The sequence below is a fragment of the Sciurus carolinensis genome, chromosome 9 (assembly GCF_902686445.1).
Source record: "Sciurus carolinensis chromosome 9, mSciCar1.2, whole genome shotgun sequence".
Lineage (NCBI taxonomy): Eukaryota > Metazoa > Chordata > Mammalia > Rodentia > Sciuridae > Sciurus > Sciurus carolinensis.
Window position 1 is genome coordinate 25,875,425 of NC_062221.1, and position 27,872 is coordinate 25,903,296.

The following is a 27,872-nucleotide window of genomic DNA, read 5'->3' on the forward strand; positions in this document are numbered from 1 at the left end:
TGAATGGACTCTCAGTCCTTTGTCCTGCTGCTGCTTTCATTCAGGAACTGCTAGTTTTTGTCCTGTATGTGACCTTTAATGTTTGTTCTTTTTCATTTGTTTTGTTAGGGACCCGCCACCACTGTTGCCTTTTCAAGAACAGGGGAGTATTTTGCTTCTGGAGGCTCTGATGAACAGGTAAGTAAAGAATGACGTGAAGAATCTGAGCTGATGCTGCTCAGCATCCAACAGGGAGTTGGAGGCCAGATGGGGGATGTACCAGGGTGGCTTTCAGCGACCTCCTTCAAAGACACTGGTAGAGCTTAGGGTAGGACACTGCGATTCAAGGCCCTTGCTGCTCCAAAGCAGATCTGCAGATGCTGACCTTGTGGTAGTATCTTAAGACCCTTGCTGCTCAAATTAGCGTGAGTTGGAAGGAGTCTGGGCTATTTTTGCCATGAAAAAGTTGAAGTTTTTAGTTCTTTTTCTGATGATAAACAAATAGATAAGAATTGTATCCTCACTGTGGGTTTGGCAATACAGTCAATGTGTCAGGAGCCTCAGACCTCATTTAATTCTCAAAATTGCCTATGGAACATGTCCACTCATCTCCCCACTCTTTAGATGAAGAAACTGTCCCACCAAATGACAGAGTTGGGACAGGCACCAGTTCTGCCTGATTTCAGAGTTGTACCCTGCCCCAGGAACCTTTCCTCCAGCATCTGCTGCCCTTTTCTCTGCAGTCCATTTGTGCACTGTTTGAGGGAGTCAGTATTTCGATATTCTTGGCTACAGAGAAAGGACATTGTGAGGAAGTCCTGTCCCGCCTCATCACCCTTGTACTGATACTTTAGCCTCTCAGCCTAGGTGCCTCCTGTTCAGACTGCTAAACACCATTGACTGGTCTGCTGGCCCAGAACCTGGCACTGGGAGGCCAGGGACACTGAGGAGTCCACCCCTCTGCAGGCTCTTTTCAGAGTGCCTGTGCAGTGCCTCTTGTCCAGAAAACTGTATTCACTTTAGGTAGTGAGGAAAGGATGGCTACTGTGAGCCACCATTGACTTGGTAGATTGCCAAGAATGTTCATGCCATGGGTGCTGGGTCTTACAGCTTGACTGCTTATCCAGAACATGTCCCGTCAGCCCTGCCTGAGCCCCAGCCCTAGCCAAATGTACTGATTTTGGTTGAGTGTTTGCCAGTAGGGCAGAGGGTAGCAGGGGGCTCTTTGACCACAGCCTAGATAATTGATAATAGGTGTTCACCCTGCCCCAACCCCTACATTAGCAATCAAGAAAGGAAGAAAGCAAAGGGGAGCCTGAGCCTTCCCTAAGCATGGAGGCCTGGCTCATTGCTTAGAAGACACAGGAACTGGTACAGTAGACTCTCATGGTAGAATGAATTCACATAGCTTAAGAGGCCGCCTGGTGGAAAATAAGCCCTCCACCTGCTCTGGCCCCTCCTCAGGCAGTCGCAGCCATCAGCTCCTTGGCTGCCTTTTAAAATCTGTTTTGTGAGCTTTTTTAGAGTTGAATCTGGCATTATCTCTTTGTCTGCATGCTCGCCACTCTGCTCCTAGGAATTTATTCAGCAGTTAGGTTGCACAGTTACACAAGGACCCTGTACAGAGGGTTTATTTATGTCAATATTCTGTCTGTGAAGTGATGAATGAAAGACCCCAGGTGCCTGTCTCTCTGGGAACAGTAAAGAGCAGAGCTGCTTAGGGAGCAATAAGGAGCCTCCATAAGGAACAGGCTCACAGCTGTGTCTCAGCAGGGATGGTACCAGGGTGTGTTGAACACTCATCTTGTGTGGATATGGTGGGTTTTTTTTATTTTTTATTTTTTAGTTATAGATGAACACAATACCTTTATTTTACTTATTTATTTTTATGTGGTTCTGAGGATCGAACCTAGTGTGTCGCATGTACTAGGCAAGTGCTCTACCACTGAGCCACAACCCCAGCCTGATATGGTAGTTTTTTCGTGGCCTCTGTTGACTGCTGACCATGCTTCACAATTCCTCTTGTGAATTCCAAGCCAGCCATCCTGGAAGTGACCCCAGAAGCACCTAACTACATAAGGCTAATAGCCTCCAGCAGGGAGAGCTCTCGCTCCCCAGCCGAGCAGATCCCTTAGCTTTTGTGGAGGAGTCTCAGTATAATCCTGTTTATAGGAAGATAGATACTCAGGCCATCTACTCTGTGCTCAGTGGCACCCATCTTGGAATAGTGGGTGCCACTCTGTGGGTACCATGAGGCATAGCTGAGGCACAGGCTGGAGTCCTGTACTTAAGGCCTCACATTAAGGTGTGGACTCAGGACCTTAACCCTAGTGGCCAGGCCTGGAATCCATATGTTACAACATCCCATAGTGCAACAGACCAAGCTGCCACTCTCAGGAGCTTTTATTTTTATGGGGAAATGATGATAAACAAGGAAAAGGGGGCTGGGGAGATAGCTCAGCTAGTAGAGTGCTTGCCTCGCAAGCACAAGGCCCTGAGTTTGATCCCCAGTACTGCAAAAAAAAAAAAAAAAACAAGGAAAAGGGACAAATGGATTAAATGATTACTGACTGATGCTGAGACCTCTGTGACCTCCCCCAGCAGAAGGACCCAGCAAGTGCCAAGACCTGGTAGTGCTGCACAGTGATGCTCCATCCTGGTGGTACATCCAGGTTCTCTTGAGACCTGTTCCAAAAGCCTACTCCTTAGGGAGATGGGGCAAGTACCAGAATTAAGCTGGGGTGTTTGGTGAGGACCACCATGACTCAGAACTTTGGGGATTCCCTCTGTGCCCATTTTTTCAATGAAGGAGGCAGGAAAGGTGATTTTTTTCTCTCTCATTTTCTGCCTATTTGTTTTGGCAGGTGATGGTTTGGAAGAGTAATTTTGATAATGTTGATTATGGAGAAGTCATAAAAGTGCAGCGGCCCCCAGCCACCTTGGCTACCTCCACTGGGAATCTGGTAAGTGGGTTGGCAGACAGATCTGAGCCCGTGACTCTGGGCAGGGTCATTGTGAACAGCATTGGCTCAGAGATGGTGGGGACTGGATGTTTAGGTTGACCATGGGAAAGGGACCCTAGTAAGATCTGGTCATGTACAAAATAATACTGGGGTACGTGTGGTGCTTTGATTCTAGTCTAGAATGAACTAGTGCTATAAAAAAGGGGAGAGCAGCTGCAGGTGCCCTGGCTCCTGGCCCATTTGGTAAGGGAATGTCTCCATGGCACATGCTACTACTGGATTAAGGCCTAAGGAAACAAAGGCTCTGTCCCATGCCAAACCCTGGGCCACAGGACTCAAGTGTGGGGTTCCTAGAGGGTTCCAGGCCCAAAGCCACCACAGCTGGGACAAAATGGGAAAGGCCCCCAGTTCTTTTGGTCTCACTTCCTTCTTTTTATAAACCATGGAGAGGAAGTTCCTTGAACCATTTTTAGTACCTTTGTTGATGAAAGGGCATTCAGGGTACCTAAATTAAAATAGCTAATTTTTTTTTGACACATATCTGGTGGAAAATGATAACTGATATAGTCTCATTAAATAAGGTCATATTCATCTTTGGCTGAAATGTTAAAGCTAAGGTTGCAGAACCCAAGGGAGTTTAAGCTCCTGTGGCCACAGGCCGGACTTTAGAGACAGTGACCTCCCCCACAGACAGAAACTGGCCCAAACAGCAGGAAGTGGCTCACCCAAAGCCCCCAAGCAAGTCAGGGGCTAGGGCCCAGAATAGAACCAGGAAGCCTCCTGAGTTCTATCCTAGGACTTTGCAACTCCAGCAGATGGATCCCTTCCCCAACTCTTGACACCCCCACTGTTCATTCTGTGTGCTAGGGCTGCCTTTAGGAGTAGGCCTTGTCGATTTTATAATTTTCTTTCAAGGATTGCCCTCCAGCTGGTCACTGTAGCTGGGAGTTTTTTTCTTCCTTTGTACTTGCTGTTGAGTGTTTAGTCCTCCACTTTTTTGATTTGTTGGGGATGACTGAGTTGCATGATGTTCTGCTTGCTGCCAGTTTATCTCCCATCTAGAAAGTTGTTTGCATTTGCAAATGGGTTGAGGTCCTCTGGTGCCTCTCCTATGATTCCTGGTTCATTGGGCACTTAGTGAGCCAGGCATAACCAAGGCCTCTTGCTGCCCTATTCCCTTCTTATTTCATCACAATGAGTAGGTAAAGTTACTTCTCTAGTTCACAGGTGAGACACCTTGGGCTTAGTCATGCTAGCTCCTCTGAACAAAGCCAGCCAAGCTAGAAACTGCAGGTGGCAAAGAGCTGCCTGGCAGTTTTTCTCCATCCTAAGAGGGCACTGCCATTTGCCTTTTGGGAGTGGTTAATACCTACCGACTGGGGGAGAACCTATATTTTTCTTATTGTTAGTGGGAAATTTGTTGGATGAGCTGCCTCTTGGTCTTTAATCCTGACTTAGAAATGGAGTATGGGAAACATTTGCTTCCAAAAGCCTCACAGCCTGAGAATCTGGGACAGAGTCATATGGGTTGGGAGAAGCCAGTATGACAGGATGAAGCCTGGGTGGGTGAATAACTCAGCAGGGCCCAAGGCAATTGATTGTTCCCTGACTACCTTCAGATGCACATCTGAGCTGTTGTTACCACTCTGCCCACTGGGCATACCTCCATGGGGCTCAGATAGGGAACAGGATATGGACTCTGGAGTCAGGGAACTGGGTTTGAACCCCAACTGTGTGGCACCAGCAAAGTACCCACTCTTCCCAAGTCTCCATTTCTTCAGTCCTCAACACCCCCACAAGCATGCTCTGAGGACCCCGTGGATAATGAAGGTGAGCTCTTGCTACCCCCTGAAGTGATCCTTAATCCTGTGATCATTCTTGGTTGAGATTAGGACTCTTTGCTTATCATAAGCCACCTTGAGATTCTGAGCGGATGTGTGGGCCTTCCTCTGTTCATGAGGCCTCGCCAAACATACCACATGAGGCTTCTCTAAAAATAGAGACCAGAACTTGGCTGTTTGTTTTGTTGTGATTTTATACACATACATACTTATGTACATGTATATAAAACATAAAATTGACCATATTAACAGCATGTAAGTGTACAGCTCAATTCCATAAAGTATATTCACATTGTTGTGCAACCATCACATCCATCACCAGAATTTTTCACCCTCCCAAACTAAGGAGAGCTAGTTTTTTTATGACAGTGTTCAGTGGTTAGGTTTTTTTTCACCAAGGTAGGAAGGGAAGCTGGTGAATGTATTCTTGCCCTTTTTGCTGAAACCTTTCCTGGCACTGAGATTCCCTGACTGGCCAAGGTGTTTCAGCCCCCCAGGGAATCACACTACCATATTCCATGAACTATGAGTACAGCAGTCCCTGCCCCCTAGCTCTGTCCCCTTCCCATTCTTCCAATAACCTAGGATTGTTCAGCCTCAGCACCATTCATATTTTGGGCCAGATAATTCTTTGCTGTGGAGGCTCTCCTGTGCGCTGTTGGATGTTGAATAGCATCCTTGGCCTTTACCAGTAGCTCCTACTCCCATCATTCGTGATGACCAAAAATGCCTTTAGACATTGTCAGATGTCCCCAACTGAGAATCACTGCAATACCTCCTGCCTCAGAAGTGAGCCCAGAAAGAAAGCTGTCCTAGCAGTGGGAGCGGTGATAAGGTGGGGTTGTCTGGGGCATTGGGGTGAAAGGAGCACAGAGAGGGGTAGGAGGTGCATGGGGAAGAGAGAGGGAGATGAAGAAGGGTCATTCTTGAAGCCCTGTTGAGGACTCTGCTCAATTGGGTCGAATCTGGGATCCAGCCAGCAGCTATGGCCAAGATTTCTCAGCCTGTATTTCTTTCTTTAAAAAAAAAAAAAAAATTGGTTGTTGTTGTAGATGGACACAATACCTTTATTATTTATGTATTTTTATGTGGTGCTGAGGATTGAACCCAGGGCCTCACATGTGCTAGGCAAGTGCTCTACCACTGAGCCACAACCCCAGCCCTCAGCCTGTATTTCTAACGGAAGCCCATTTTATAGGAATGTTGTGCCCTTAAAATTGGAGCATGTTCTCTCCCTTCCTGCCTCAAGGCTTCCCTGGCTCAGAGATAGTATCTGATGAGAGGTTTGGTGGCTGGCAAGCGTGACTTGACTTCTTGGAGCCCTGAGCACAGCATCCAGTCAGGAGCTCATGAGCTCATGAGTTTGACAACCCTTGACCAGTTTCAGCTCTGTATATATGGTGGTCCTCAGCCACTGAGGCGCTCCTGGGCATTTGGGGGTTTTAGGTAGACTGTGGGGTCAGGTTAGTGAATTCCTGACCATATGCCAAGGAGGCAGACCCCTCCTATGTCCTCTGCTTTGCTCACCAGTAGAGTGGACCATGGCAGGGGCAGCCCTGTGAGTCTCTTAACAGTTCCTCCACCCTGGAAAACCCCCTGCCCATGACCTCTTCCCTGACTGCTGTGTTTCAGCTCTCAGATCTTGGAATGAAGGCTGTCCTTGAGCCCACTCTGAAGAGAGCTCTGTTCACTGCAGAGCTATTTTCAACCTCTGGTTGAAATTCACAGCTTATTTTTAGGCACATTTCATGTTGAAAAGCAAAAGCCATTTCCCAGCCATTCAGAATGAGAATAATGGGTTCCATTTTCCCTCTATTCTTGGCTGAGATATGCATGAGGAGGGATTTCGAGGCTGTGGCTGGGGAACTTTCTCTGCTTGGAAGGTTGCTGATGAAGGATTCCAGGCCATGCTGTGGGCTGAGTGGGCAGGAAGTTCCTTGTTATGTCCCATGACATGCTTCAAGGCTGGAGGAAGGTTGGAAGGGTCACCTGTGGTAGATGAGTGCTTTCCTGTGAGATTCGAGTTGGGGTAAAGGGCAGGGACCCTGGGGTGTTGTCTGCTGCCAGTGCTTGTGCTGATGTTTTCAGGGGTCTAGTACTTAGCCCTGTTCTCTAACCCTGACCTTCTCTCTGTGCTGTCTGTGCTTAAGGCCAGTCTCTGTGTCTTGTCTGACCTTGGCTTCAGCATCTGCCACACCCCCAAACCTCAGCCATCATAGCACAGGTTTCTGCCCCAGCCACAGAAGCACTTTTAAACCACTTTTAAATAGCAAAAATGCATTTATTTGGATTATCTCTTACTTTTGCCTTCCCTTGAAGTATCCGAGGCTCATTATGCAATTGGGAAGGAAGGTGGTGTTGGATGGGGTGGGGTAGGAGGGGAAGAACACAGAGTTCTAGGTAATTCAGTGAAACTCAAAACAAAACAAAACCACTTCCTGAGTTCTTGGGTTGGCTGCTCTCCTGAATAGGCATTAACCTTGAGCTCTGGGGCAGAGGACTTTTCTCTGCTCACCTCTCAAGAGCTCATTTGAAGGAGAAGAGCTCACCAGTGGTTGAGACCTTGGGTTCTGGCTTCCGACCTACATGTGACTGAATCCTGCCCCTTTCTCACTTGGGCTATGACCTGGGCAAATGGTTGGATCTCCCTGAGGCTCCGTTTCCTCTTCTGTCAGATGGAGAGACGCTGGGCCCTCCTTCATGAGATTTTGTGGGTGGCATGCCAAGCAGCACTTGGCACTGTGCCTGGCACAGAGCAAGTGCTCACCAAGCTGTAGCTGTTCTTAAAATGTTCCTCTTGCTTCTTCTGTCCCACCAAGAGCCAGTCAGGGTGATCGTATGTTCAAACTTGGTGGAGTATGGGACAGCGGGCAAGGTTCGGGTGGTCATGACTGCAGTCATTTTCCATGCTGACTCCCCTCTGCAGGTCACCCTTGTGAGGGCCAGGGAGGTTTTTAGACCCTTGCAGGCATTAGTTTTGTTTCCTAATGACAGAACCAGGTCCTCTGTACTCCCAAATGAGACAGTAATGCTCTGAAGTGGGTGGAAACATCTGTTTTCTTTCCCACTGCCTCCTGCCCACCCCTGCCCCACCGACCCTGACTCCTTGGGGCAAGATACTCAGGAACTCTGGAACCTCACTACTAGAATGATCCTCTGGAAGAAGGGTGGGTCAACTAAGAATATCTGACCTGAGTCTGAGGCCACCTATTTCTGAGAATGGCATATTTCTTTTTCCTTCTGCCTCTGGTTTTGGGGGCAGTGCCACGGGGGGTGAGTTTGACTTGTTGGCTCTAGAGCCCCTGATCCCTGGCTCAGTGATTGTTGACACTAGCGCCTTCCCCATGCTGGGGATCTGGGGGTCTTGGGTGCCTGTTGTGGTCACTGAAGACCTGGGTTCTTGAAGCACACCTGTAATCCCAGTGACTTGGGAGGCTGAGGCAGGAGGATTATAAGCTCACCAACCTCAGCAGTTTAGCAAAGCCCTAAGCAACTTAGTGAGACCCTGTCTTAAAATTAAAAAGTGGGGGACTGGGGTTGTAGCTCAGTAGTAGAGCACTTGCCTAGCATGCACGAGGCACTGGGTTCAATTCTCAGCACCACATATTAATAAATAAATGTCCACTGACAAATTAAAGATATTTTTAAAAAAAGAAAAAAAATTTTAAAAGGGTTGAGGATATAGTTCATTGGTAAAGTAAAGTGCCCCTGGGTCAGTCCCTAGTACCAGAAGGAAAAAAAAAAAAAGACCTGGGTTCTTAGTCAGGGCACCTTGTACCTCACCTGAGGAGTCAAAGGTTACTAGGCAGAGAGAGAAGGGCTCACTTCCACCTGTCTCATAGATTTTGTCTTAGTCCATTCAGACTGCTATAACAAAATGTCATACACTAGGTAGCTTTTAAATAAAAATTTATTTTTCTCCATTCTGGAGACTGGGAGGTCCAAGCAAGGCACCAAGAGATTTGGTATCTGGTAAGGACCTGTTTTCTATTGCAGAGATAGCTCCTTCTCTGTGTCCTCACATAGCAAAAAGGGCTAGATAGATCTCTGGAATCTCTTTTATAAGAGTACTAATCTCTTTTATGAGAGCTTTTTCCTTATAATATAATTACTTCCCAAAGACCCACCTCTTAAAACCATCACCTTGGGGATTAGGATTTCAACATATTAATTTTGTGGGGTACACAGACATTCAGACTGTGGCAGATTTGCTTTCTCTTCTGGCAACATGAAATACTTGGGTCTCTTTTTAAGAACACAAATTTCTAGGTTAGCATTTATTTTTGGTAATAGGGAAAAGTGTGGATTCAAGGGTATGCTTAAGGGCTGGGGTTGTAGCTCAGTGATAGAGTGCTTGCTTCACATGTGTGAGGAACTGGGTTTGATTCTCAGCACTGCATATAAATAAATAAAATAAAAATCCATTGACAACTAAAAACTTTTTTTTTTTTTTTTAAAGGGTATGCTTAGAGGAGTGGTGTTGTGGATGTTTGGAGCAGGAGTGAACCTTGTAGTTTTTGTGTCTTAGAAAGTAACCTATTCCTTCTCCTCTTGACCCAAATTCTGGCTCCTGATTTTTTTCAAGATAAAGGGAACTCTTGGCTTTCTGCCTGCTGTCAGTGAGTCAGAAGATGCCCAGGCAATTACACAACTTGGAAAAGTGTTGGCTTTGTGGGACCTACACCCCTAACACATAGAACTGCCCTGGCCTCTGAGTATAGGATGTCTCTAGGGATCAAGATATGCCTCTTAATGTTGCTCACACTGTCTGGCTGAATAGCTGACTTTGTCTGTAGTGTCCCTCATCTGTGTGACTGAGAGTGTGGTGAGAAGTAGGGGAAAGCAGATCCTTTCCTGAGGGGTGCCATTCAGCCTGCTTGGCTATTGTGTTGTCTTGCCTGGTCCAGGTTTTGTGGGCTGAGTTGGTGACAACAGGGCCTTTGTTTTCATGTTTCCTGGAACTTATCAAGATGGCACATCTCTGTGTGGCTTCTAGGGGAATATTCATTCCTGCCCCCTGTGCCATGCAGAGGTCATGGGCTCAGAGATCTTCTGCTGGTAAGTGACCTGGGCTCTAATCAAGCGCAGGCCCCTGGATTAAGGTGCAATAAAACTGAGAGACCTCTGACTGGAAAAGAACAAGAATATCCAGAAGTACCGAAGATTCCACTGTTTCTCAGTGACCTAAAGGAACACAGCATCCTCAGCCTTTGGACAAATCCAAACCTTTCTCAGAGTGTGTGTTGTGCGAATGTGTGTGCTCGTGGGTAGGCTCCTGGCATTGCTGCCTCTGGAGCTGTTGGTGTCTACATTCCTACCACTCTTGGTCAAGTTTGGCTCCCTGGTGCCCATCCTTATCATTTCTCTGTGGTTCCTGTTCTGTGGGGCATCTCCATATTATGTGGAATGTCCTTGGCCTGGGACATAGTACAGGATTTGTCAGGTACCTTCCTTGAAAGAGAATGAGAATCTTACAAGGATGGCTGCCCTGGAAAGGATTCTCAGGCAGCCTCACTAGGAATGTGGAAGATACTAAAAACTTCAGGCTTTGAAAGCCACCTTAAAAACTTGGTTGGCATTAAAAGCTGCACTACCCCTGCAGTATGCTGCCTCAGGTATGCTGGTCTGAGCAGAGGCTTGGGCCAGCCCAATGCGGATTCTTTCCTCTAACCTCAGACAAGTTTTCTTGATTCTCTGCATTTTGATTCCTCCCCATCAGCCCATATCACACCCTCTGGTCATTTTCTATTTCATAGACTCACTCTGCAAACGATCATACAGCAGCCTTTACTGACTTTAGGTGATGGGGCCATCAGGTTAAGATGTCTCATTTCACACCTTTACCTGACTGGAAGTCATGGAAAGGTCTCTGGAGCTCTTAGTTTCAGTGAGTAGAGAGGATATAAAAATAAAGAAGATTGAATATTTGTTACTGGACTGCCATTTTTAAAAAGTTTCCTGCTTGAAACAGAGCATCCTTGAACAGTGGCTGGTGGGTATCACAGCTGTGTAATATCCAGAAGTACCGAAGATTCCAGTGCTTCTGGCACAGGAACCTCCTAGGCCCAGGGCACAATCCTGTCTCCTTTTGCTTCCAGAGATTACAGGTGATTTTATTGCCAAGCACATGTTAAATAATCATTGAGTTTCTGCACGGGAGGGAAGTGTTTGAAAATTATGAGCATGACTTTGCAGGAAGTTCATCAAGAGATGTTAGCTGAGTTTCCCAGGCAATGTTGGTGGAGAGACAGGTCCTTTAACATTTGGCATTTATTGTCATAAACCTCTCACAGTGGTTCCCAAACCTCACTATGCATCAGAATCATTGTGAGGCCTTATTAAAACAGCTGGCATAGTCTAGTTAATTGGGACCATGGCATCCTGGGCAGGGAAATGGAGGGAAGAAGAGATTTTTTTCATCTTGGAAGTTTCTATGACCAGTAGAATCTACAACTTGGGAGAGGCAATTGAGAATCAGTGTTTCCTTCAGTTCACTGAAATGGAAAAGGGGCATAGAGGAAAAGGGATGTGGCCTGGGTTCTAATCTCAGTGTTATTAAAAGAAATCTCAGGGGATGATGTAGTTCTGTGGTGTAGTGCTAGGAAGGAAGAAAAGAAGGATGGATGGATGGATGGATGGATGAATGAATCCCATTGTTGTCCTATGAGCCCTTTAAATGCCAGCAGAAGATATCAGTAAGAAGGAAGACGAGACTTGCTGTGGGCCTTTGCCAGGCCTTTCTTCCTGTCTTGGCTCCTGACCTTGTTATTTATGCTGCCATTAATCCAGTCACTTGTTCTTGAATTCACATTCTCTGGGCCACCTGCCTCCTGCATTGTCCTCAGTGTCTCCTCTTGCTTTCTTGGTGTCGCTGCCTCCCACCTCTCACCTATAGGTATGGGTGCCTCAGCCAGCTCCTATCCTGTAGAATGCCTGCTGGCTCTAGGGAAGCTGATGGGTGTGTGTCTGACATCTGAGCCAGAGGTGGCCTGAGTGTGATGCAACATTGAAACCCCTCAGTGAAGGTCTTATTTGCTGAACTTTCTGGGAAAGTATCTCCAGGTAACAAGGATAGGAACAAGCCCTGTAACAGCAATGACAGTAGAAGTGGCAAAGATAGGACAGAAGCCAGAATTCCCTCCTTCAAGTTACCCCTTTAGGGACTGATAATAATTTTCTAAAAAATTCCCATCCATTCCACAAGCAAGTAGGTCCCCCTCCAGAGGAAAGTAACCTGATACTGAGGTAGGAAGTTCTTTTTTATGACAGAAAGCCATGGCAAGTGGGCATGGCATATTAAGACATTCACCATGTCATGAAGTTAGAAGACCCTGACTCCAAAATTTAGATGAAGCCTGGAGGCTCTTGGCTCCAACTGTGCATACAACCCAGCTCTACATGCATCAGAATGTACCTGGTGCATAAACCTGGCCCACACACCCCTCTGAGAACTCCTTTATCTCAAGAGTCCTGGAACCATCTGGGGTTTTCCTTTCTCTCTCTCAGCCAAAGCTTGGGTTCAGGATTGTTGGAGATTCCATAGTGCGAGTGGGGAAATGAGTATGAATCTCAGGACAGAAGACACTGAAGCCTTAACATTGTGATGCTTTATTAAAAGGCACACATGGCCCTGGAGCACCTGTCATTTCAGCCACTGGGACCACTGCTGTGACATTGCCATTTTGCTAATGGTGCTGACAAGCCATCTACAGCCCCATCAGACCACACTGACAAGTCACCTCTCTGCATGAGAGCCAACAGAGGCCACAAGAATCTTCTGACAACTCTGTTGTGCAAAGCAGAGAAGATAGACAAGAACTGAGGCTTTGGACATTTGAGGATCTTTCTTTTTTCTTAATTTTGGTTCCATTTTATTGTCAAATGCAGAAACTTGAAAGTGGAAGAAATGAGCCCCATGTCGCAGTCACCCCAGCTGCTGGAGTCTGACTGTGTTTCTTTGAGCCACTGCCCCCACTCACAGCGGAGTTGCACTCATCTTTTCAGTTCCTTTCCAGATGGCACCTCTTCCATGCAGCTTTCCCTGAGAGGCCAGCAGGTTGTGAATTGTTCCTGCTCTGTTTTCCCAGAACAGTCTCCTGCAGCAACCCCTTCTCCCACTGTCGGTTACTTAAGGCCTAACTAGTCTTCCTGGAGTGCTGGGGCCCCTTTCTCCCCAAGGTCCCAGCACATGCCTAGTACATAGAATGCTCAGGAAATCAGTTAAGAGGACACATGCTTGAGGTCTGTGGGCAGCGTGGGTTGAGTGTGCAAGGCTAGAAGCAGGCTCTGACTCTTTCCTTTTGGTATTTTCGATGATCCCAGACTGAATGAAGGAAGCCACTTTCTGACCTCATTTGTCAGTTTGGTGGCAGATGGTGTTGGGTGGTATGGGCAGTGACCAGAATGGTAGAATCTACATGTCTGAACTAGAAGATTCAGAACTTCTTTTCACTTTAAATAGGGGAGAAAAAGCCCAAAAAAACTCTTTGTGGTTTATATTTTCCAGATTGGACAGCAGAGTTGCCCATGTGGTGTAAGGCTGTTGGATAATGCTTGTGTTTATGTTCTTATTGGTTACCATGGAAAAAAATCAGAATAGATGGTTTCCATGGAGATTATCTTACAATTAGTTTCTTTCAAGGTTCAGACATTGCTATAGAGTTCATCTAATACTGTCTGTGCCATCAGGGGCTCTGTCTGTGGCAATGCCAAAGGCTGGTCAGAATATTCTGTAGACAGACAAAGTCATCTGCCTGTCATGCTTGCAAATCCCAGGAAACCCGAGTGGTAGTGATCCTGTGGTTTAGCTTCCTGTTGGGGTCCCCTTTGCCTGGCCACAGCTCTACAGCTTGTTCCAGTCACTAGGAAACATTTTTTATTAAACAAAACAAAATACCTTTGTATTATGGAAAATTTCAAGGAAGCACAAAAAATGGAGAAGATAATATAACAACCCCCCATGTGCCCCTTCAACACTTTGCCAATCTTATTTCATCTCTCTTCCCCACATTTTTAGATTTCAAGTATTTTTTTAATTGCAGATGTATCATTTTACCCAAAATAAGGATTTTTCTTGGTTATATAACTGCAATGCTCTTATCACACCCAACAAAATTAACAACTCCTTCACATGAAATATGGAGTACATATGCATATTTTTGTGTATTGTGTCAAGAATGTTGTTTCGTGCTTTTTGTTCAAATAAGTGTATGGGAAACAACACCTAAGTGGGGGTCTTGCCATTTCCCTGTCTCCCTGCCCATGGTGTGTGGACAAGTTGAGAGTCTTTCACCTGCGGCTGTAGTTGGCTGGGACAGGGAGAACTTCTGAGCTCACTCCAACCTCCCTGTCCTCAGAGTTCTGTGCCATGAACTGTTTATTCCTTCCTAGAGATAGGTCAGGGGCAGGAGGGCAAGCCGCTGCTAGCCATTCAGGGGCAGGCGTCCACTGGGGGGCGCTGGTTGTCTTTGAAGCCTGCAGAGGAGGGAGGGAGAGAGATGATGTAACCCTGGTTTACAGCAGCTGTCTGCAACTTCATTTTCCAGGAAAAGAGAGGCTGTGAGACCCTGTGGGATGCAGCCTCTTCCTTTGACTCCTCCCTGGGAAGCTTGGAGCCCCTGGCAAAAGGTTCTGGCCAATCCGAGGCCAGCTGCTCCTATGGGTTGGTCAGAGACAGCCCTGGGTCTGCCTTTGCAACCCTCACTCGTGTCCTGTGATGATGCACAAAATATGAATTACCAAGCTTGGGAGTACGCCCGGGGTATGGTCAGTGGCTCTTACACTCTCCATTGAACTCAGTGCAAGGAGAGTTTAAAATAGCCAGCCTTTGTTCCTAAGGTTTTAAAAATTCAACTCCAGTAGTTACAATGAGCTGTCTTCAAGTGGATCTATAAATAAACTGCTACTGTTCCTCTTTGTCACCAAGAGCTTCAGCGTCTTCCCGAGACATCGCTCTGCCGCTCATCTTCATTAGATGCCTTCCATCTGGGGGGCAGCTGCATCCATCATCAAACTGGGCTGACATACAGAATTTGGAGGACAGCAATGCCTTCCCTTTTAAAAACCTGCAGTTCCCCAAAATTAACAACACAGGGAAAGATGGTAACCTTCCATTGGAGAAACCTGGCAGAGAGGGTAGTGTCCTCATTGATCAAGGATAACACCACCAGCATTAAGTCCTTTATGCATGTACCTTGTGATGTGCACATTGCTTTTGTGGTAGTGTCAAAAATCTTGAAACCCGAAACCTTAGATAGTCCCAAATTGACATTGACATTTGACAAAATAACTGATTAGTATTCTTCAAAAGCATCAAAGTCATGAAAGACAAAGGAGGACTGAGGAACTGACAGAGTACAGTAGGCCACATATATAATAAAATGCAATGTGAAATCCTAAATAGGATTCTGGAACATCAGGATCCGAGGATCCAAGCTGGTGAAGCTCAAAAGATGTCCTTAGTTAGGTTAATGGTATTTCCCAGTGTTAATTTTGTGGTCTGATCATTGTCCTGTGTTATGTAAGATGTTAACACTGGGGAGGAGAGATATGGAAATTCTCTGTACTATTTTTTGCGACTTTTCTCCAAGTCTAAAATTAGTTCAAAGCAGTTTAAAGAAAGAAGAATAAAAAAAAAAAAAAAAACTACAGTCAACACTTGGGCTTTATCAGAATTCTTCATCTTATCCCACCCAGGGCACATTGGTTCAGGTATTTGTGTGGGCATGGTGGGCATTTTTGTCTCCAGGTAGCTAGTAGGTAACCCTGAGATAGTCAGTGACAGCTTTAGTGGGCCCTCAGGAATGTTCACAGAACTGAACTGAACTGAACAAGAGCTGCACTAAGGGGAGCACCAGTAGTTGTTTTCAAGGGTGTCTCTTACCTCAGGGTTGGTCACCAGCATGGTGCCCACAGGGTGTGCTTGGCTGCTTGTCTGTATTGTCATTTCTGAGGATACTCCAGAGGTACATCTGCTCCAGGAGCCCAAGAAAGACTAGGCAAGAGTATGGGTCCCCCAACCCCACCGCCATGGTCCTGTCTCTTTCTAATACTTCTGTGGACTAGGGGTTCCTAGGCCTCACAGTCCCACCCTGCTCCTTCGGTGTTCTCAATCCCAATCCCTTGCTCAGCTTTTCTGCAACCCAGGTGTGTTTCTGGCTATGATGATTGTGGTGACCTGGGAAGCCTCAGCCCCCAAAAGCTGGATGGTGTTCTTCTGTTCCCTGAACCCCTCCAGGGAAGAAGGCCAGGGACCTCTGTGCCAGGGAACGTCCTGGCTTTGTGAGCATGGCTGCTTGCTCTTTCACAGCCTCTACCAGTGTGATGTCTCTTAGCCTTCCCCTCTCCATTTCATCCTGCTCCTTTCTGTGGTTTCCCTCACCTGAATGTGACATTTCATTAACAGACCTCCCAGCTCCACTTTTTTCTCCCAGGGGCATATGTGGACACTGAATAACTTTGTTTCCTGCCTGCCAGGGCTTTCCTTTCATTCTTGTGATGAATACCACCCCCCTACCCACACACACACCTGTACTTGGAAGTACTTGGAAATCCTTGCAGTTTGGTGGGGCTGAGCCCAGGTGTGACTGCCCCAGCCCCAGGGAAGGGGTGAGGAGAGTGTGGTTTGTCCATTTAGCATTCTCCCATATGCCCAGAGGCCTGTAGCAACACAGGTGTAATAGGACCACACCAGTGGTTCCTGCCTGAGGGGCCTGTGAGATGTCAAAGTGCACCATGCTTGCTGCTTGTGGACCTGCAGCCCTGGAGACACTGGTACTATGTGTGATAGGCCTGGAATCCAGATGCTAATTAAAAGGAGACTCCCTCATTCTCCATTTTAAGGATGCCCTGTCAGTTTCCCATTGTTGGTGGCTTTGGGTCTAGGGATTGTCCTGAGACCTGATTGATCTGTGGTTTTGGGGCATCTGACTCAGTTTAGAGGCCGCTGTGCTGGTCTCAGGCCCTTTTTCTGTGTGTTCGTCCCTACGCTTTCATAAATGACCCAGTACCCTGCCTTCCTCTGGCCTGACATGGACAACACAGAAAAGTGCTCTGTGAGTTCAAGCCCTAGATAAAAGCTAGCAGCAGTAACCAAATCCCATGGTCATGCTGAGGCTGGCTTGGGAGAACATTGGTCAGACTGCTAAACAATTAGATGATTTTATGAAACCACAATCCCTCTTGAGTTCAGGGCTATGTTTAGAACCAAAAGTTTCTTCTCTTGTTGAATTCCAGAGCAGAACCCTAAATTATAGGGCAAATAAGACTGTAGTGTATCTAGTCTGCAAATATGTGTGGTGAATATAGTACCAGGTTTCTTTTGAGCTTTGATTTAAGAAAACATTCCTGCCTTTTCCTCTTGAGAAGCTGGATATGAGGCAAGCCAAGTGAGCTCTGTCCTTTCCCTACTTCCTTCCCCAGGGCTGGGTTTAGCAAACATGGAAGAGGCAGGCATGCATGCCTATTAACTTTCCATGAGGGCAAATAGTCACAGCAAGGACCTGAGGTCAGGACTAAGAAACACCTGTGTCTGTGATGCCTTGTGCTGACTTAGCAGACTGTAGTAAACAGTCCAGTGAAATATTAAGCTGAAGAGATTTGTTCCTGGGGTCTGTGTGTGTATGTGTGCCCACACATGTGCATGCATACACGTGTCTTTTTCTTCCAATTTTGCACTCAACCCTGCTTCAAAAACACAGTGACATGCTTTGATTTTTAAGTGGGCAGTGACCAGATGGGCTGTCTGCCTGGGTTTGTGCAAGAAGAGTACTAGTGAGAGAGCCCAGCTCTTGACCCCAGGTTACCTTTCTCTCCCTCTCTGGCCATGGATCTGTTTCTGGACACTCGAGTTCATTACAGAATTTCAATTTCAGGAGCAGGTCAGGCAGATCGCAAGGTCCAGGATTACAGATTAAAAGAAAAGTAGAAATTGCCACCTTGAGCAAGTGTTAATCATCATCTATTCTACCCAGCAGAGGGGGGTGTTCAGTCAAGTCAACTTTCAACAGATTGGGCAGAGTCTAGCTACTCCTGGCTGCTAGCCAGCTGTGGAGATCTTGCTCCCGATGTCCGACTCTGCATAGATCCCTAAGCAGCTGACTGGGCAGACACTGCTTTGGAAGTCCTACCTGGGATGCCTGCTGCTTTCTTATCTTCCACCAGAGAGATTATAACTTTGGGAATAGACCTGCACTGAAATGAGAATCTCTGTCTTTCTGCATTTGGGAACTGTAATTCCAGACCAGTAGTGAACCTCATGGGCCCACAAGGTGTCTTCAGCCTGGAGAGGTAGTGATTTTCACCTTGATAGTCAATGATGGGTAGTTGGGCTCTAGAGGCATTGCAGTTGCAACCACATCTTGTCTATTTGTTTTTGCTTTGGTAAAGCTTTATAATTTACAAATAGTAACATTCACCACTGAAAACATGAACAGTTTCATGTGTTTTGACAAATAGATACAGTCATGTAACCACCACCACAATCAAGATATAGAATATTTCCATCATCCCAAACAGTTGCCTTGCCCCTCTTGTACACGGTAGGCTCCCAAACAACCTTAATTTGCTTTCTGTCACTATAAGTTAGTTTGTATTTTTTAGAATTTAATGCAAATGGAATTATATAATATATTCATTTTGGTCTGATTTCTTTTAGCCTTATTGTGAATGACCCGTGTTGTTAACTGTATCAGTAGTTCAATCCTTTTTATTGTTGAGTAGTTATTGATTGAATGAATATGCCACAATTTTTAAATTTACCTATTGATGAATATTAAGTTATTTTCCATTTTGGGCTATTATAAATAAAGCTGCTCTGAACTTTCATATTTTTGTTTTTGTTTGTTTCAAAACTGTTTTGACTTTTTTGGTTCCTTTGCCTTTCCTTATAAATTTCTTCCTCCCTCCTTCCCTCTTTCCTTCCTTCCCTTCCTCCCTCCTTCTCCCTCTTCCTTCCTTCCTTCCAGGGATTGAACCCAGGGGCACTTAACCACTGAGCCTTTTTTTTTTTTTTTTAATTTGGAGACAGGGACTTGCTAAATTGCTTAGGGCTCACTAAGTTGCTGAAGCTGGCTTTGAACTCACTACCCATCTGCCTCAGCCTCCTGAGCTGCTGGGATTCAGGCATGAGCCACTGCCCCTGGCTCGTATAAATTTATTGATACTTATTACTTTTGGGGGAGAATTGACATCATAACAGCATGGAGTCTTTAAAACATGAACATGTTATATATGTATCTTCATTGATAGGTTGTTTTTTTATTTTTCTATTCAGTGTTTTGTGGTTTTTAGTATACAGATTTTGTATTTATGTTGTTAGATTTATACCTAAGCATTTTGTAATGGATTGACTAATAGCTTCCCATCTCTGCAAAAAAGAGAGAGAGATCAGAACTTATGAATGTTTGCAGGTATAATTAAGATTCTCAAGATGAGATCATCTAGTGAATCAAAAGTAAGAATTACAGACTTCTCATATGAAACTATACAAACCAAAGATTGGAGTAACATCTTTGACATATTGAAAGATACCAGCCCAAAATTCTATACTCAGCTATAACAATCTTTTGGAAATCAATTTCCCTTTCCAAAGACTTTTTCAGGTAAAGATTGAGAAGGGCTGGGCACACAGGTATGGCCCTGGCAGGGCTTCATGCCCTTTCTGTGATCCCCTCTGCAGGCCTGCACTCCAGGCTGATTTTCTGCTGTTCACTACCCTGCTCCCACCCAGTCTTCTCATGAATGCCCATTGGTCTCTGGAGAAGAACCTGTATCTAAGTCTCCCAGAGGTTCTTCAGTCTTACCCAGCCCACACTTGGCCTTAACTGAACCACCAGGCAAAGCCACTTTGATATCAAATAGACAAAATGCTAATGTGATTTCTTTTCCCCCTTAAATGCTGCTCTGGTTATCCTGCCATGTCATTACTTATGTCCCTGGTACGAATGTCTTTTCTTACTCTTGTGTGTTACTTTCTTATCTCTGCTTTCTCGCTTATTTGCCAAGCTCTACAGGAAATGCCACAGCTTCAGAATGCTGGAGTGCAGGTGAGTGGCTGCAGTGCTGTGGGGCAGGGCTGCTGGTCCTTTGCTGCATCGTAGGCACTGGGGAGACTTCATTGCATAGGAATTTCAACACCATGGTGGGCTTGGCTCTTTGAGGTGTCAGGTGTTCATGGAGAGCCTCTTCTGTATTCATCTTGGGGCTGGGCAGGCATTCCAAGATAGGCAGGGTGGGGGAATGATGCCGAACTCTTAGACCCAGGACCTGGTGACCTCCTTGAGATGCAAGAGAGAAGCTATGCACATGGAAGCCCAGCTACAGCCAGTGTCACCTTCCAGAGGAAGTGTCTGTAGTTTGGGTTCAGAGCCCTTTTCTCATTTGCTGGGTGACTTGGAGCAAGCTACTTAACCTCTCTGAGCCTGGTTTTCCCTATCTAAAAAATAAGGTTAATATCCCTTATTCCAGAGGCCATCATAAGGATTCAGTGAGGTGGTGCATTAAACAGGGTGACATTAAATGAGGGCATGTAATAGATGACAAGCAAACAAAAGCAATTGCTGGGCTGGTAGTGGCATTAAGTGCTCTGATGTCTCCTGACTAGAATGGGTAAGGCATCCTTGGGGTTGAGGACAGTCACTTCTGTCAGTCTGTTTCCTTTTTTGTAAAACAGGTGGCTGTGAAAGCATGGTTTGGATGGGAACACATCTCTGTGTTGTAAAGTCCACCTCTCCAGCTCCGAGCACTGTGACGGTAGTCCTTAGCTCCCTTGGACCTACTCAGCTTTGGCTTAAGAGGTTGTTTCTGTTGCTGAAGTTGGTGGTGCCCACTCTCATCCCCACCATCATCCACTGTGCATCAGTGCTGGCAGTTTCTGAGCTCTTTTGCAGAAACACTCAGAATTTCCATTCCCTCTTCCCCAGGCAGCAGGCAGCACCAGCCTGGCCCATCTCATGAGGATGCCTGCTGTTGGGACAGAAGGGCTGCGGCCTCTATCCGGTGGCCTTTCCTGGAGCAGCCACGAGGACTCAGTGTCCACAGGAAAAGTGAGCCTGTCTGAAGGAGTGGGCACAGCACTGTGAACTTTTCTCAAGGCCTGCTGATGACTCTAGATGAGCACCTCTCATAGCCTAGCCCTGTGAAGGGCTGGCCCAGTTATCACCCCCACATTATAGATGAGGAAGTGGAGGCCAAGAGAAGTCAGCCTCTTGCCCACTGCATCTAACTGGCAGTGGCAGCTTGGATTTCAGCCAAGACCTGTCTGAGTCACTGTTCTTCACCTCTGTGCTCTTGTGAGTCTCTGACAGACTGCCTGGGCCTGAGGGCCACTGTGGTGGGCTGAAGGCTGTCCTGGCAAGACTGTTTGGCTTCTGAAATGCTTTCATTTGGAGTGGGCTTCTGGGTGGGCATGGAGATCTGAAAAGCATCGATTCCTAGAGAACTGAGAGCCCTTGCCTTGATGGCAGGGAGCTTAGGGAGTGGCCACAGTACACAGAAGATGTGCTGGCAGTGGACACATGGACACTGTGCTGCTTCTGTTCTTGAGAACATCCCTCTGGCTTATGTCTCACTCACATTCTTTAGCCACCAGGGCCTACATTTTTCCAAGTTCAAATCAATGTGCCCTTGAGAGTTTGTGGTTTATGAGATGAGAACTCTTTCCTAGTAAAGGAAAATACGCAGGTAGGGTCTACATGCTCAACTGCCCTTGCATTCCTTGTCAGCTGGGAATCTTCTCCTGAGCTGATTCCTTTTAAGGACTCTGATGCTTGCCTGGTGAGCATGTCCAGGGCAGAGCATCTTCCCAGTGTTGGGCTGCTGTGGATTAGTTCAAGAGGTGGGAGACACGAGAAGCAGCCTACTGCTAATGGTGGCTCTGTAGGCAGGCTTGTGTTGTCAGAACCAGGTACACAGGCATCCTCGGGGAGCCCCAGTCACTTCACTAGCTATGGCACTGAGGGGCAAGAGCTGCTGGATGGAGTAATGGTTTTGTGATACATGGGTAACTGGCCTGTAAACTTTGAGCCTGGTGAGTTCTGGGTTATCAGGGAGAGGAATGAGGTGTGCAAGCAGGAGGCAGGAGAAGGCACAGCTGCATGGGCAGGTCATGGGCCCTATGGACAGGCCAGCATTGACTCAGCCATTCATGTGTCCTGGCCTTGGCCCTGGAGACACGGTTAGTGAAGGAACAGGGCAGGATGGGGCAGGTCCAAGTATACAGGAGCACAGAGGAGCTCCTAGTTAGGAGTGAGAGGTGGGGAGGGCAAGGGAGGCAGGGACAGGCTGCTTGGAGCAGGGAGTAAAGATAGTGCTGCTTGAGCAGGAAGTGAGGGTGCAGAGGCAGGAGAGGAGCTTTGGAAGGAGGCAGGCTCACTTGCAATGCCTTACCAAGGGCTTAGATTTTTCTCCCAAAGGTGGCAGAGAACCCTGAAGGAATGGTGAAGCCAAGGAGTGACATGGTAACATTTGGAATGCCCATTAGTGAGGCAGTGTATTAAAGCCCAAAACCCAACTGTGACTGAATTTGTGTGTCACTGAGGCTTTAGGGCTGACTGAGAGTTGAACCATCACTGAGCATGGCAATCTACAGGGAACAATTCCAAGAGGAATTGTAGCCTCCAAAACCAGAGCTGGGTCTGGGGAAACCTTCATCTATGTTTAAAGCAGGGACCCAACTTTTCTGATTCAGGAGACTGAAGGGCCTTAGGCAGAAACACTGAGCACCTCATATTCCTGGGGTCATGTTGAGAATAACCCAGCCATTTCTGTCCTATGGATTCCAACTCCCACGAGCCATCTGGCCAGGACATTCACAGAAAAATCTTTGTTTTCCCAGGGGATCTGGGTCAGGGAAAAATTGGGACATCCCCTCACTGCTGATTCTGGGCCACAGTTTCTAGACCCTCGGGAAGGCCTTGGTGAAACCTGGAGCATCCCATGTTGCAGGTGGGGAATTGGAGAGGACTGACTGGGGAGAGAGGCAACTTCAGGACCAGGTGGTCTTCAGTGTCGCTAGCCCTACCTGGAACAGTGGGTGCACCCTGAGTGAACAGTTCAAAGTCAGGCCAGCCTCCTTGAGGGCCCCCAAGAGGGTACCCACTGGCCTACCTGCCTCTTCACCAGGCCACTTCTAACCTAGACCACCTGTGTTCTGATACCATTCTTCTTAGCTTCTATTCAGAAAGATGAATGTGTGGGCCCCAATGTGGGAACCCCATCACTCTTCATTTCTTACTGACACTTTAAAGACATTTTCTCAAGTTTGCTGGTGGTTTTCCATGTGATCCTTTGGAGGGGCTGTTCCTCTCTCTCTCTCTTTCCTCACTTATTGAATAGACTGAGAGTCTTTTCTTCTTTAGCCAGAAGTGGATTTCCCCATCCCACCGGGCAGAGGCAGGAGCTTGGAGTCAGTGCAGAGCCAGCCCCAGGAGTCCATCAGCATGCCCCAGACACTGACCAGCACGCTGGAGCACATCGTGGGCCAGCTGGACGTCCTCACTCAGGTAGGCCATGGGGTGAGTTCACTTAGTCACCCACATTTGGTCCAGCATTTGGATCATTTGAAGTTGGTCAGCAGGTGCTGGATTTTTAAAAATATATAATTAATATGGATTTATTTTTCAGTCCAAATTAATGAATTAGCTGTACCTTTCCCGAGATTCTGGTATATTTATCTGTAATGTGTGGTGGTCGTGGGCTCTGCCTCCCTCATTCATGGTGAGGATTAAGGGATACGAATTTCTTCCAAGTGTTTGGCCCATGCCTTGGCTCTGGGTAGCTGATCAACACTGTTCACTGTGACCCTCATAGCAAAACAGATGTGGCCCCAACTCGAGCTTACCATGATAACTTGTAATGCAAGTTCATAGTGCAGCAGTTTCAGTAAGAGAAAATGCTCAAACAAGAGGTGACAGTTAGCACTGGGGTCATGCCCAGTGGATCAGCTCACTGAGGGAGTGAGAGTGGCTCTGGCAGAGGTAGCAGTCTGCTTGCAGGTCTGGAGGAGGCAGTGGGCATGTCGAGGGACTGAACGAAGCCCAGGGTGGCTGGCATGTGGCATTGATGGAGCTGGGAGCAAGGCAGGATTTGAAGGTCCTCCAACACCTTGGTTCCTTGGCTCCTGATACCAGGCAGGGACTCTGTAGACCCTCTCTCTGCCAGCACATGGTAGAACAAGGCTGTGGGAGGTACATGGGGCCTACTAGGAAAAGAAAGGTGTGAAAGTGGGGAGAGGGAGACCAGTTTAGGCCCCAGGAGGCATGCACAGGATCCTTGATGTCTCTGACAGAAACAACTGAAATGATGGCATTTGCTTTCTGCCTCTGGATCTTGGGCTAAGTGAGACAGACTCCACATTGTATCACATCATCCATGGCATGTCTCAGTAAACAGCTAGGACTGTACATCCTGGGCCCCCTAACGGATTCATACAAGGGAGAGGCCAGGTTTCAGTGACTGAGGGTTGTAGGACTCTGGGGCACAGTACATAGACATTTTGGAGAGCCTGTTAACCCCTGGGAAGAAGGCCGGTGCTAAGAGAGATGTGAGCAACGTGAAAAGACACTTCAAACTTGTCAGAAACCGCCTATGTTCTTCACAGCCTCATCAAGTGAGAGATCAGGGGAGGTGGAATCAATTAGAACTTTATAAGATAAAATTGGAAATTAAGTCTGAGAAGATGGTTAAAAATAGCTTCATTGGATCCAGAGGAGTATAGCACTAAAAACATTTCCTGTCACTGTTTTAGGGGTGCACATGGAAGGTTTTGTTATGTGTTAGCAGTTAGGAGTCTGATAGTAACTTTGCAAGAAACTTGCATCATAGAGTATAAGTGATGGCTCTCCTGTGACCTGGCACTGGTGTCTGGATGTCCCTCTGGCACCCTTGTCCAACCTCACCATCATCCCTTTGCACATCCACCCCTTGCCGGATGCCAAGACATCAACCAGTTGCCTGTTCTGCAAAATCAACAATGTCTGTGTGTTCCTGTATGCCGCAAGGTGAGGTATTCCTAATGGACCCAAGTGTCCTGAGGAACTTGGATTCCACAGAGGACACCTGAGGTTCAGCTGGTTTTTGTACAAGGTGCATTTGGGTTAATCTGGTCATGCTATCCTAAGGCTGGCCATTAGTTATTTTCCAGGCCCACATTTCTCTCCTGGCCTTGGGACTCTAGCTGAGGTGTTACAGCCACAGCCAGAGCTGTTGCTACCAGTGGGCTTTAGGCTTCCCTGCCCCCTCCTCTTGGGATGGAATCAGCACAGGGCAGGCCTATAGCAATCATCTCTCTGAATGATCTAAATGGCCCCAGCCCTCCCCTAAAGTATAGAGCCAAGTGGTCATTTTTATCCTTTTTACCAAGTGGGTTGTGAAGCCAGGCTCCCCACTTAGCCTGTGGGTACTGGCCTTGGGTGCCACCCCTCAGCAGGTGCTCTTCACCATCTGCTTGGTCCTGAAGTGCCTCTGTGTTTTGGAGCAGGGGGCCTCTCAGCCACCCCAACACTGACTTCTACTTCATAATGTCCATCTGAATCATGCTATTCTGCTCTGTCCTGCCTCTGCCTCACTGCCCCTTCCCTTCCCTGTGAGGAAGTCTGCTTCAAAGTGACCTTGAGGAAAACAGGGTCTTCCAGGTCCTTTGTACTTCCTTCCTACCAAACATCCTTCCAAGGGAGAACCAAGGGGATGACAATGGCCAGGCAGTGGTCAGGGATGTTTACCGAGTGAGTCATAGAACCCCTGGGTGATATGAATGTGGACCTCCTCAAAGCTGCCTTACTGCTCAACAGGCTGGGTATGGCCCAATGTGGCAAGGAATTCTGAGGGCCAGAGACTCTGTCTCTGCACCTCTGCAAAGCAAAGGCCTGAGGCCAAGAAACCCAGGGAGCCCATGGGCAGGAGTGACTCAGAGCATGTCTGACTTCATTATGACTTAGCTCAGTGACCTTGGGCAAGTCAGAGTCCCCCATGCTTCACTTTCTGAATCTGGAACACGGAACTGATAACAGCTCCCACTTCACAGGCTTCTGGGAGGATTAAATGTCCATCTGTGGAGTTGTCGAGCAGTGCCTGCCAAAGCCATATGCTACTGACATGTTCTGTGATGCGCCTGCTGCCACCACTGTCCAAGGCTTGGCAGGGTTGGTGGCTTCATGATAGCACCAGGAGTACCTCTTCAGTTTCCCATTACCTTATGCAGCTATGCCGTACCCTGTCCTGGAGAGCCATTCTTTGGTTATAGGGCAGAGGTGGCTGGTTCCCTCTGCACACATTCACAGAGCCCATTTGTGGGTTCCCATGTGATAGACACCCAATTCCACCCTTAGCTAGTTCCCAGAACCAAATCCGTTGATGTCAGAGCCAAGACCCCAAGGAGGAGCAGATAGCTGGGACCACAGGAGATAGCTAGGAACAGTGTTTTAGGGGGACCCCAGGATGCCAGATCAAAGAGACCATGGGACCGCTGGTGTGGGGTAAACAAAAGAAGCAGCCCAGGACTCAGAAGTACATAGAGTCTGAGCCTGACCTAGGTGGAGGCCTGCGGTAGAGTGAGGACCCAGAGAGACCTGTACTTGGGCGAGAGACAGAGCTTTCATGGCTCCACTCCTGGGAAGTGACTTCTGCAGAATCTTGAAGATAAACTATTTTTCAGAAGTAGATTTATATGGAAAAATAGGCTTTGGGTGATCTTTTAAGATCCTATCTCCTGCCTGTTGGTGCCCTCCTGAGCAGGCAGTCTTCAGGCTGTCCTGGCCCGGTCAGGTCTCCCCAAATTGTTTTTTTAGACATAAAGTTCTATTTTTTTTTGAACTTTTAAAAAAATTTGTTCTAATTAGTTATACATGACTAATTATTTTGACACATTGTACACAAATGGAGCACAACTTCTCCTTCCTCTGGCTAACTATGGTGCAGAATCACACCAGTAGTGTAATTATACATGTATATAGGGTAATAATGTCCATCTCATTCCACTGTCCTTCTATCCCCACACCCTATCCCCTCCTTACTCCCCTCTGCACAATCCAAAGTTTCTTCATTCTTCCCCCATCCCCCATTATGAATTAGCATCCACTTATCAGAGAAAACATTTGGCCTTTGGTTTTTAGGGTTTGGCTTATTTCACTTAGCATGATATTCTCCAGCTCCATCCATTTACCTGCAAATGCCATAATTTCATTCTTCTTTAAGGCTGAGTAATATTCCATTGTGTATATGTACCACATTTTCTTTATCTCTTCTGTTGAAGGGTTGGTTCCATAGCATAGTTATTGTGAATTGAGCTGCTATAAACATTGATGTGGCTGTGTCTCTGTAGTATGCTTATTTTAAGTCCTTTGGGTATAAACCAAGGAGTTGGATAACTGAGTCAAATGGTGGTTCCATTCCAGTTTTCTGAGGAATCTCCATACTGCTTTCCCATAGTGGTTGCACCAGTTTGTAGCCCCACCAGCAATGTATGAATGTACCTTTTCCCACACATCCTCACCAACACTTATTGTTGCGTGTATTCTTGGATAATTGTTTCTAATTGGAGTGAGATGAAATCTTAGAGTGTTTTGATTTGCATTTCTCTAATCACTAGAGATGATGAACATTTTTTCATATGTTCGTTGATCGATTGTATTTCTTATGTGAAGTGTCTCTTCAAGTTGATTGAGTTATTTGTTTTTTTGGAGTTAAGTTTTTTGAGTTCTTTATATGTCCTGGAGATTAATGCTCTATCTGAGGTGCATGTGATAAAGATTTTCTCTCATACTGTAGGCTCTCTCTTCACGTTATTGATTGTTTCCTTTGCTGAGAAAAATCTTTTTAGTTTGAATTCATCCCATTTATTGATTCTTGATTTTACTTCTTGCACTTTAGGAGTCTTGTTAAGGAAATCAGTTCCTAAGTCAACAGGTGAAGATTTGGTCCTACTTTTTCTTCTATTAGGCACAAGGTCTCTGGTCTAATTCCTAGGTCCTTGATCCACTTTGAGTTGAGTTTTGTACAAGTGAGAGATGAGGTTTAATTTCATTTTGTTACATGTGAATTTCCAATTTTCCCAGCACCATTTGTTGAAGAGGCTCTTTTCTCCAATGTATGTTTT

At 46.6% G+C, this 27,872-nt stretch overlaps 1 protein-coding gene across 5 annotated transcripts in view; it reads left to right on the forward strand.

The window, feature by feature from the left end:
• The window catches only part of Poc1a (POC1 centriolar protein A), a 97,625-nt gene that overhangs the window by 52,581 nt on the left and 17,172 nt on the right, over positions 1-27,872 (forward strand). For 4 of the 5 annotated variants that reach the window (XM_047564103.1, XM_047564102.1, XM_047564101.1 and 1 more), the window contains 4 exons: positions 109-177; positions 2,844-2,942; positions 20,704-20,826; positions 23,140-23,283. In XM_047564103.1, coding sequence (XP_047420059.1) covers positions 109-177; positions 2,844-2,942; positions 20,704-20,826; positions 23,140-23,283 — 435 coding nt within the window. The remainder of the gene's footprint in view (positions 1-108; positions 178-2,843; positions 2,943-20,703; positions 20,827-23,139; positions 23,284-27,872) is intronic. The other variant, XM_047564105.1, reaches the window with a different exon arrangement.